This window comes from Strongylocentrotus purpuratus, unplaced genomic scaffold (assembly GCF_000002235.5).
Source record: "Strongylocentrotus purpuratus isolate Spur 01 unplaced genomic scaffold, Spur_5.0 spur5_scaffold_20, whole genome shotgun sequence".
Lineage (NCBI taxonomy): Eukaryota > Metazoa > Echinodermata > Echinoidea > Camarodonta > Strongylocentrotidae > Strongylocentrotus > Strongylocentrotus purpuratus.
In genome coordinates this window covers 10,917,277-10,929,284 of record NW_022145606.1, presented here as the reverse complement: position 1 = coordinate 10,929,284, position 12,008 = coordinate 10,917,277, and the positions used below count along the sequence as shown (strand labels likewise).

General features: G+C 37.2%; 1 protein-coding gene across 1 annotated transcript; it reads left to right on the top strand.

Moving 5' to 3' along the window:
• Nucleotides 1-4,856: 4,856 nt before the first annotated feature.
• Nucleotides 4,857-11,501, top strand: LOC105444942. Its single transcript, XM_030993645.1, has 2 exons — nucleotides 4,857-5,447; nucleotides 6,648-11,501. The coding sequence occupies exons 1-2, from the start codon at nucleotides 4,857-4,859 to the stop codon at nucleotides 11,499-11,501; spliced, it is 5,445 nt and encodes a 1,814-aa protein (XP_030849505.1).
• The last annotated feature ends 507 nt before the right edge of the window (nucleotides 11,502-12,008 follow it).

Sequence of the window (12,008 nt, the reverse complement as noted above, 5' to 3'; positions counted from 1 at the left end):
AGTTTGTCAGCATTATATGAAGACACAGACGATGATGACAATGACAGAGAGTCAAACACTCACACAGAATCTGCAGCAACTTCACAGACCTTGTTTCCAGACACGGAAGATGACAAAGAGGTAGAAGCCAAAGCCAAAGCCATGCCAAAGATGGATACAGGAGAACTTTAGAAATGAAAAGAACATTAAAAAGAAAGCCTTGCAGTGCTCCACATTCTCCATGTTGAACATGCTCATACTATGTTTTAAGGAGAAGGATATACAATATTACTGGTTGATGTATATCTTACATGTATACTGTAATCTTTATTTTTTTTTCTTGATTGGTTTTAATATTCAACACAAACATTGTATGGGTAAAAGAAGATTTCATATATTCTTTCTAACTGTCATACATGTACATTAGTAGATTAATTAAGCTGAATACAAGGGGAGGTTAGAAGCTGTTGTTCTAGCCGATCAGGCTCCCTTTGGGGAAGACAACCCTGGCTTGTGTCAAGTAGGGCTGAGAATGTATGTTTATCTTTTAGTCCTAGGACCAAGTTACCGCAAGGTGCCTGGTATATTGAATGGGTGAAAAGCCCATTGTGTTTGCTTTTCAATTGTTAGATTTCATGTAAATAAAGTGTTACTACTGTATGTTTGATGTTAATTGTTTTCTATCAGCTCTTTGAACTTGCATGTATTGTTTTATCTATTGTTCAAAAAAATGTTTAGAAATAGAACATAAGCTTCAAATTATTTATAACAAAGTGAATACACAAAAAGTAACTTAATAAGAAACCAAACGAACAAAATGAGAAGAGAAAATTATTGAGTAAACTTTAAATTGTTTTACACTTATACATGTATAGTACTGCTTCTAATCATCAATTTTTGCAGTCTTTAGATGCTTGTATTATGCCTACATGTGTAAAAAGAGTGAACCATTTTTTCCACATGAAAATGTAAGTGAAATCGTACCATCCCTTTTTTTCCATGGGGGAGTGGGGAGGGGGTAATGATATACGAAAGCCATCTTAATATCTCTACCACTTTCAAGCACTGCAATACACAACGTGCAAGGACTCGCTGTCAAATATGTCAAAGGTATAGTATTAGGATGGAAAGTCAATCAATGATGGACAATGCTATGTTCATCTGAGTAGAGTGCCAAAGATGTCAGGTTTGTCAGCAAGCAAAGCAGTAAACAAAGAATTGATGAGAAATGAGAAATAAAATTTCATTTTAGCTCTTCCATCATGAAATGAGGACTGCCAAACATAACTCATTGCTTGTTCACAATATTAGATCGTTACCTACACATTACATGATCTAAAGATACTTCAATTTCAGGACAAATATACTGCTGTGTGTCTTATAGAAACCTGGCTTCAATCTAATAAAAGTGCAACACTGTGCATCATAGGAATTTGCACTAGTATGAGTGAAGGCTACCATAGTGTTGGTAATGGCATAAAGCGAATCCATGGCTTTGCGGAAGCAATGATAAAATCAAAACTACAGACAAAACCGTGAGAGAATTGTGACCAAATATTCTGATTATCCAAAAAGTGTTAAAAGAGATTGAAAATCAGAAGAAATCACTGCAAAAAGGCTGAAGATGAGTTAAAGGGGAAGTCCACCCTGAAATTATGTTGGTTTTAATAATAAAAGCAGAAGAATGAGAAAAATGTATGAGTGAAGGTTTGACGAAAATCCATCGAAGGATAATCTGGTGACAACTTCTTCTGGTGGTTATGTGGCGGTATAAAAGCTACATTTGTAACAAATCATAATATGTTACTGTATTTAGAGAGGAAAATATTGAGAAATTAAATCTTAATGCTATTTGAAGAGATAAAGAATTTGCCAAACCGAGGAAGAAGAAAGTAGATGTAAGAATATGCCTTAAGCAAGTTACATGTAAGTTATCTTTGTAATCTTTGTTTTGACATGAATCCAATAAAGAGAGAGAAAAGAAAAACATGGCACCAATCAAAGTATGTTCAATATATTACTTTAAAAGGCCTACAAATTTATAAATTGTAAAGGCAGTAAAAAATTGCACATGCTTTGATATCATGGTCTACGTCCCTGTCGTGGTGCCGGTAACATATTGCTCTCACTATCATCATAAAGATGTGATCTGCTTAATTAAACAAATGCATAACCGAGTAAAATCACGTCTACTTGTGAATCAAAATTGAAATATTTAATTATTTGGTTTTAAAAATATTATAAGCAATGCATTTGTGCAGAGAAAAGGGTGAAAGCAATATGGCTGAAAGACCATCTAATCTAAGATATGGATACTCTTGGAAAATGATATCACTCAAAACATATCATGGCAAACATTGTACTTATCAAGTAAAATGTTAGCATTAAGAGTACTCATCTGTCAGTAACAGGCTTTATTTTATTTACAATGTGCATATACATTGTACTTCAAATAATAAAAATTGTGAAATAAATATATGCACTTAAAAATTTGAAAGCAAAATGGCTAAAAAGATTATCAATCATATGAATAGTTTTGATAAATGTCAATTTACACACAATTGTGCTAAAATTCTGATTTCCTAAATAACTTTCCCACAACACTTTTTATATCTCTAAATGAAAAAAAAAAAAAATAGAGCCAAGCAGAAAGAATATCTTCATCTATTTAGCACAATTCATGGTGACTGAAATCATTATCAAGCTATTCATGTGGTACGGTCTGTGCTATGGTATGTAAGCAGTGTATTACATACATTGCAGGCCATATGAAACTTTTTGTTAACCATTTCTCTGTTCCCTTTCTTTTTAGTTTCTGAACAGATGAGAAAAGAGAACATGCATGCGGATCATGGAAACTGTTGACATCATAACAACCTATATGGCATATGTAAGTGATTATTATGTACATGTAGGACCCTTGAATAGATGACAAAATCCCTTTTTGTATCACATAAGAATTATTGAATCATCATTAATTTCAATTTGACAACTGTAATGAAAATGGAATTGAATGTCAGAGAATGACCATTTATTGGGAGCAAATTATTTTGTTACACAACAAACAAAAAAGTTTTCAGCATTGAAATGAAATAATTTCTTAAAGTACATGTATTTTAAGCTTGGAATCAGGCATATTATACACATGTAGAATAAGCTACATGTATTACAGTAGTCTCCATAAGACGAAACAAGATCATGAAGGAATTTCTCAGTGGTTCTTGAAATAATATTGGGAAAAGTTTTCTAGCTTACCCAGTTACATAGCCCAAATGACGCAGCTCAACATTTAATTGAAATAGCATGTTAAAGGGAAACCATCTCAAATTAAAAAAAAATGTACTTTAGTCTCATACATTGTAGATGTTACATGGTTGTGTGGTCTGCAATATTTCACTCAGAACTATTCGAAAGAGGAATAAATCAAGATCATCTGGTCAATACATGTATGTATGGTTTCAAAGCAATACATGGAGGCTGCAATTTGTTTTATTTTGTTGTTGTTGTTGACAATATGTCATGAGACGGACTTAATACATGTAAATGTTCTGATGGGATTTTTTTTTGCAACAAACATATTTCAATATTTGAGTAATTTGTTACTCTTCAATAACATAAGATCCTAATTGTAAAAAAAAATAATGTATTAGAAAGAAGATAGAATAGGCTTTGAAAAAGAAAATTTATGATTGATCTGTTTTGAAATAGTGGAATAGGAGTCCATCTGGTACATCACATTCTCAAGAAAATGGCATCCTCTAGGTACATGTAGTAGAGGGAGTGATATATTTTGACAAGATTATCTTTATGTATTCCCTTTTGAAATGTTTTGGTGTGGAATCTTGTAGACCATCAAACTAGAAAACAATATAACTGTCAGAATAATATAATAACATATTCTCCAATCCAGGCACACTTGTCTACAATGATGTCCCAATATATGAATGAAGATGAAAGTGAAAAAGCAGAGTGCAAAGCAGAGAGGTACATTGGCCAGAGGTCGAATGCAATGTGCACGTTCAAGTACCTCAGTATGTTCAACCCAATCACTGGTAGCCATTGCAGACTATCATCAAGGAGATGGGATCTTTGGTACAGCAGCAGGGATGCAATGTACATGCAATGTACTGCAGTTCTTCACAACTGCACAAGAAAACATTCTTTCAAACTGGACAACCGACATCTTGAACAAAGTTCTTCATACTGGAGCAAGAATTTACAACACCCTTCAACAATGCCAAAGTACATCAGAAAGATATTTCATGATAGACGAGTTGCCAGAGTATCAGGAAACTAATAAGAACACCTATGAATTATTGAAAGGAAATGTACTAGCAGGGATCCTTACTGAAAGAGAGACAAATCCAGAGAATGGACAATATTCCCTATTAGATGCTATTGTACAAGGTTCTACGCTACACCCTTCACTGTTTATTACAATTGGCTCTACAACCCCAAGCTATACAACTGGATTGATGTCTTGTAATGATAGGTATTTCTTCTTTGACAGCCACAGTCGAGATGACAGAGGACTTAGTACTACAGATGGCTATGCAATTCTTATGTCATTCACCAGAATAGAGGAGGTAGTAAAGCACATCCACAACCTGGCACAATCTCTTCATATACCTACTGACCAATTTGAAGTGACACCAGTAACACTGTCCCCTATACACAAACAAGACAGATCAATACCTTACCCCAATAACAATGCTATGCATACATATTTCCGTGATCAAGCAGATAAGCAGAAAGCACATGCATCTATGAAAGAAACAAATGGGAAGCATGACATACATGTACTAGCAGAGAAGTGTAGAAAGGAATCCGCTGACCAAACCACTCCTTTAAAATCACAAGAAAAACAAAAGGAGAAAATGAGAAAAGCTTTATATCGATCAAGAAAACCCGATAATGTTAGGAGAAAATATGCAGAAAAGGACAAGGAAAGAAAAAAAAATTCTCGATCACGAAAACCTGATGATGTTAAGGAAAAAGATGCAGAAAAGGACAAGGAAAGAAAAGCTTCTTCTAGATCAAGAAAACCTGATGATGTTAAAGAAAGAGATGCAGAAAAGGACAAGGAAAGAAAAGCTTCTTCCAGATCAAAAAAACCTGATGATGTAAAGAGAATAGAAGCAGAAAAGGAAAGAAAGCGATTAGCATCTTTACGTCACAAGCAAACTGATAGCACAAAGGTTGATGAAAAACAAAAGGACAAGGAAAGAAAAACTTCTTCTAGAACAAGAAAACCTGATTATGTTAAAGAAAAAGATGCAGAAAAGGACAAGGAAAGAAAAGCTTCTTCCAGATCAAGAAAACCTGATGATGTTAAAGAAAGAGATGCAGAAAAGGACAAGGAAAGAAAAGTTTCTTCCAGATCAAGAAAACCTGATGATGTTAAAGAAAGAGATGCAGAAAAGGACAAGGAAAGAAAAGCTTCTTCCAGATCAAGAAAACCTGATGATGTAAAGAGAATAGAAGCAGAAAAGGAAAGAAAGCGATTAGCATCTTTACGTCACAAGCAAACTGATAGCACAAAGGTTGATGAAAAACAAAAGGACAAGGAAAGAAAAACTTCTTCTAGAACAAGAAAACCTGATGATGTTAAAGAAAGAGATGCAGAAAAGGACAAGGAAAGAAAAGCTTCTTCCAGATCAAGAAAACCTGATGATGTAAAGAGAATAGAAGCAGAAAAGGAAAGAAAGCGATTAGCATCTTTACGTCACAAGCAAACTGATAGCACAAAGGTTGATGAAAAACAAAAGGACAAGGAAAGAAAAACTTCTTCTAGAACAAGAAAACCTGATGATGTAAAGAGAATAGAAGCAGAAAAGGAAAGAAAGCGATTAGCATCTTTACGTCACAAGCAAACTGATAGCACAAAGGTTAATGAAAAACAAAAGGACAAGGAAAGAAAAACTTCTTGTAGAACAAGAAAACCTGATGATGTTAAAGAAAGAGATGCAGAAAAGGACAAGGAAAGAAAAGCTTCTTCCAGATCAAGAAAACCTGATGATGTAAAGAGAATAGAAGCAGAAAAGGAAAGAAAGCGATTAGCATCTTTACGTCACAAGCAAACTAATAGCACAAAGGTATATGAAAACGAAAAAGACAGACTGAGGAAAAGTTCTGTTCGCAAAGGTTTGCAAACAGGTGAGAAGAGAAAACTACAAGAAGAAGATGTTACTCGGAAGAAAAGAATGCGTCATTCGTCTGACACCGACAAGGTGATTTCTACTTTTTGGCAACATAAAAATGAAGCTTCAGCACACGTGTGCACATGTTGTCATCGTCAACTATACAGAAATTCAGTGTTCTGTTTCCGAAAAAGTGCATTTCCAACTAATGAATCTTTCCTTGACAAATGCACAAGCAACTTCAAGAGTTTTGGTGGAATAGAATGGATATGTAAAACCTGTAATACATATTTAAAGAAAGAGAAAATGCCTCCTCAGTGTGTATCAAATAAACTGGGGGTTCATGATATTCCAGAAGACCTAAAAGAACTGACAAGCTTAGAATCTAGACTTCTTGCACAGAGATATCCCTTCATGAAAATACTGGCACTTCCAAAAGGAAAACAAAGCGGGATAAAAGGTGCTGTCGTGAATGTACCTGTCACAGCAGAAGTAGTTTGCAGAAGTCTACCTCGCACTCCTTCACAGGCTGGAATCATCCCCCTAAAGTTGAAAAGGAAAATCCAGTATAAAAGTCATGTAACCTATGAAAACATCAGACCTAATGTGGTACTGAGTGCTCTAGAGATGCTAAAGCAGATAAACAAATTCTACAAAGACAGTCAAGAAAATGTAGAGTGGGAGAAGCAATGCATGGAGGAAGATGAAGAAATGTGGAAGGAACTAGTACTTGAAGAGAAAGAGAGATCTACCAATGATGTTCCTGCTGGGGTAGATAGCAGTCACTTTGCTGATGAACTACCAGTACTGTCAACTTCTACAATGGACATTGATGATGAAAATGATGGGGATAATCCTATTTACCAGTCCAATGAATGTGATAAACGAGACAGTGAACAGACCGAGGCAGAAGATGAAGATCCAAGAGATCAACTACGTGGTGTCAACTTTGATACATGTATCCAGCCTACAGACCCGGCCATGAATTCTGATGGCATATTCAGTATTGCTCCAGGTGAGGGGAAGAAACCTATTTCAATAATGATGGATGAACATTGTGAAGAGCAGGCCTTTCCAACCTTGTTTCCAACTGGTGAATTTGGTTTCACTGTTGACAGAACCATCAAGCTCTCTCCAAAGAAGTACTTCAATGCCAGACTTTTGAATAAAGATGCTAGATTTGCACAAAACATTGAATACCTGTTTTTCGCACAGTTTGTCACCGAGTACAAACAGGTCATGGACAACATTTCTATTGCATTACGAAAGGTGCGACTGAGCAGGGATGATTCTGAACATGTGACAGCTGGCATAGTAAATGATAGTGAGAAGCTCAATCGCATCATTTTCAGAGACAAAGCCTATAACATGCTACAGACAGTGCGTGGATCACCACCTTACTGGCAAGGAGTTATGTACAAAATACTAGCTGCTGTCAAACAACTTGGAATGTTCACGTGGTTCCTCACACTATCAGCAGCTGATCTTAGATGGACAGATACACTTCAGGTGATTGCACTTCAGCAGGGACGGACTCTCACAGATGAGGACATTTCTAAAATGACATGGGAAGAAAAGTGCAAGTTGTTGGCTTCAAATCCAGTAACTGCTGCAAGACACTTTGATCACAGACTACAATGCTTCTTCAGAGATGTGATTCTTTCTGACTTGCAGCCACTAGGGAAGGTGACCAATCACATGATAAGGATAGAATTCCAAGGTCGCGGATCACCTCATGCCCATTGTGTTCTGTGGGTAGAAAATGCACCAAGTCATGAAGATACTGAGGAAAATATTTCCAGATTCATAGATAAGTATGTTACTTGTCAGCTTCCTCCATCAGAAGATGATGAACTAATGCACAGCCTTGTTTCAACTCTACAGCGACACTCTCATTCAGCCTCATGCAGGAAGACAGGCAAGAATTGTAGATTTCAGTATCCACGTCCAATTGCTCCTGTCACAGTTGTAGCTGACACACCAAGCACAGAAGATCTTAACATAAGAAAACAAATAGTAGAGGCATCTGCTGAGACCATGAATAAAGTGAAAAATGCACTGGATGAAACCACTGAAGAGGGATTATCAGTGCAAGATGTACTCAGTGATGTGAACACCAGTGAAGATGAATATCTAGATGCATTACGTGTCAATTCCAATGGAAAATCCATCATGTATGCAAGAACACCTCAAGAAACCAACATAAACACATACAACCCAACTCTCCTGAAAGCCTGGCAGGCAAACATGGATATTCAGTATGTGTGCAATCCTTATGCATGTATCCATTACATTGTATCATACATTACAAAGGATGAAAGAGAAATGGGGCTAGCACTGAGGGAAGTCAGTAAAGCCTTCCGTGATGCAGACATTAAGAAAAGAATGAAGCATATAGCTTCATGCTTTCTAAACGTTCGTGAAGTGAGTGCACAAGAAACTGTCTATCGTGTCTTAGGTCTACCACTGTATAGGTCTACATTTCAAACAGTGTTCATCCAGACTGATCTACCAGAGAACAGGGTAGTGTTCTTGAAACCAAAGTGTGTTCTACAAGGAATGGATGCAGATAGTGAAGATGTGTATGCACAAACATTCTCACAGAAGTATGAGCATCGGCCAACAGAATTAGAGCAATTGACACTAGCCGAGTTTGCAAGATGGTACGTCCCTTCCTACAAAACTGATGACATGGAAACTGAGAATGATTTCCAACCGAATCAACTCAAAGAATCATCGACTTCGAAACAAACTATCAAATTAACAGACAAAAAAGGCTACATGAAGAAGCGTAACAAGCCTTGTATTGTCAGGTATCACAAGTTCAGTGAAAATCAAGAAGAAGAGAGATATTGCCACCACATGCTGATGCTGTACCTACCATGGCGAAATGAGGAAACTGACCTCAAGAACAATCATCTGACTTATGCTGATCATTATCACACGATATCAGATCAGATTGAGTCAAAAAGATCAGCATTAGAATCGTTCACAGAAATCATTGAAAATGCTCTTGAACGACATGAAGAAGAGGGGCCTCCTGTTCATGCCTGGGACACGCTAGATACAGGAACTCAACAAGAAAACGCGGAGGTCAATGAAGAACAGTGTCAAATACACCCTGAATACAGCTTCCTTCAACCGAGCTCTGAACACACAGACACAGACATAAAAGAATCTGAAATATGTGCATCACTACCTTTGGCTGTGGAATGTCGACCTGAATATCTTATTGATGAGATATATAGAAGTAAAGTTCAATCTCTCAACCAGGAACAGCGCAAAGTGTTTGACTACATGCAAAACTGGTGCACTGATATCATGAAAAGTGGCAAGACAACCTGCAAAGCCAAAGCCATACACCTCTTTGTAACTGGAGGAGCAGGAACAGGAAAATCTCATCTGATTTTAGCAATTCACCAAATGGCTCTACGTACCTTGCAGAGGGAAGGAACCAATCCTGATGCACACAGAGTACTGTTGACAGCACCTACAGGAACTGCTGCATTCAACATTCATGGAAGTACTTTGCACTCACTGTTTCTCCTTCCTCTTGGCCAAACTAAAGGATACAAAAAGTTGAGTGATGAAAAAAGGAACACACTTCGATGCAAACTACAAGATCTTGAAATCCTGATCATTGATGAGATATCAATGGTAGGATGTGACATGTTGATGACAATAGATCAGCGTCTAAGGGAAATAAAAGGTACAGACATCATCTTTGGTGGAATAACAGTCTTGGCCTTCGGAGATTTGTACCAGTTAGCCCCAGTGTGTCAGCGATTTGTCTTTCAAGAAGTAAAAGACCTGTTCGCTAGATTGGCAGGATCTCTATGGCAGGACAATTTCATGATAGCAGAGCTCACAGAAATCATGAGACAAAAAGATGATAAAGAATTTGCAGAACTTCTGAACAGAATAAGAGAAGGTGTCCACACAGAAGACGATGTAGCAAATTTGCAGCAATGCTGTATCTCGTCAGAAGACAAAATTGATTTGTCAGATGCACTGCATGTGTACTCAACGAACGCAAAGGTTGATGCATACAATGAGGACAAACTTGCACACCTGAAAGGAAGAATTAGGAAATGTGTTGCTATAGATAGGAAACCTAATACCCTGAAAGGTCATGAAATGAACAAAGACTCACGTTTCACTGGTGGATTGCCAGCTGTCCTAGAATTGAAGATAGGGGCAAGAGTAATGCTCATTAGGAATATTGATGTGAACGATGGTCTTGTAAATGGTGCATTAGGAACAATTGTCAGCTTCAATGAATTCAATCCCTCAGTTACCAGTCCTAAGGAAGTCTTAGTCCAGTTTGACAATCCAAGAGTTGGGGCAATGGCTGGAGAAAAGACTTCTATGAATAAGGCTCAACACCCTACTGCAGTCCCTATTGGTGTCATAGAAGCAAAATTTTCAATTTCAGCACGTAATCCCGGACTAGAAATAAAAAGGCAACAATTTCCTCTTCGACTATCATGGGCCACCACTATACACAAGGTGCAAGGACTCACTGTCAAGGATATAGTAGTATCTATGGAAGGGAAGTTCAATGATGGACAATGCTACGTTGCTTTGAGTAGAGTACCAAAGATGTCAGGTCTTCATCTTTTGCAGCTCACACCAAGTAAGATTAAAGCAAGCAGAGCTGTGACCAAAGAGTTGATGAGAATGAGCAATGAAATGTCATTTCAATTCTTCCATGATGAAATTGAGACTGCACTCAAGGATCCTTGCCAAACACAAGTCATTGCTGTGCACAATATAAGATCGTTACCTGCTCATTACGATGATCTCAAGGGACTTCCATTCCTTGACAAATGTACTGCTGTGTGTCTTACAGAAACCTGGCTTCAATCACATCACACTGCTTCCACGTACAATTTGCCAAGCTATCACCAATTACGCAGAGATAGATCCAACACAGAGAAGGGTGGTGGTCTGTGCATGTATATCAGCTCATCTGTAAGGTATCAGACCTTGGATTCATCACGAGACAAACCTGGGATGGAAATTCAGAGCATCATCCTACATCCAGTCAATAGCTCACCATTTCATTTGGTGACCGTCTATAGAAATCCCAAATCTTCATTGGTAGAATTTAGTGACAGATTTAGCCTACTCCTGAGGTCAGTAGGAGCAACAGAAATACCGGCCATAATTGTTGGAGACTTCAATCTTAACCTGCTAAAAGATCAGCATTCAATGGCAGTCCAGCATGAACTGCAACACTATGGATTTCAGCAATGTATCACCAAGCCAACACATGTCAGTGGATCACTGCTGGATCATGTATACTCCAACACACCCTGCACCACATGGCAAACTGCAAGCTACTATAGTGATCATGATGTCATTTGGATCGCAGTCTAAGGTAAGTGGTCCAAAAGTTCATTTCCAGGTATTAACTACATTCAATCAATAGTATCCCACTGATTAAAACTTGAATAATTACTTTAAACGCTTCAATATTTTATTATTTCATAGGTTGATAAAACATAATTGTGGGTCAAACAAAATGATCACTGTCAAATGATTTTTCTTTACCCCCACCCATCCCGTTCTTTTCTTTGTATTCTAAAAATCGAATCGTCTTTCTATGGTTATACATTTGACCTACATGTAATTAGTCCATAATGTAATCAGATCATCTACCTATTATGTTTATATGTCTACATGTAGGTGGTTAGAGAGATTTTAACTTTAAAAAAGCCAACACCTGGAAATTCATTCTATGAGTTGACTTCTGTGACCTATGACCCCTGAGCAAGTTACTACAAAATTAAATCGGATTGTATTCCTTAAGGTCAAGCTGAAAATTGAGAAATTTGTCATTTTGTGTACAAAATGAATGGCAAAGTGAAGTTTCTAGTTTGGTCT

What these genes read in the sequence shown, in the direction of transcription:
- LOC105444942 (XM_030993645.1), top strand. Translation starts at nt 4,857, where the DNA reads ATGAGAAAAGCTTTATATCGATCAAGAAAACCCGATAATGTTAGGAGA. An exon ending in GATCAAGAAAACCTGATGAT is followed by an intron (nt 5,448 to 6,647) that starts GTAAAGAGAATA and finishes ACTCCTTCACAG; the next exon opens with GCTGGAATCATCCCCCTAAA.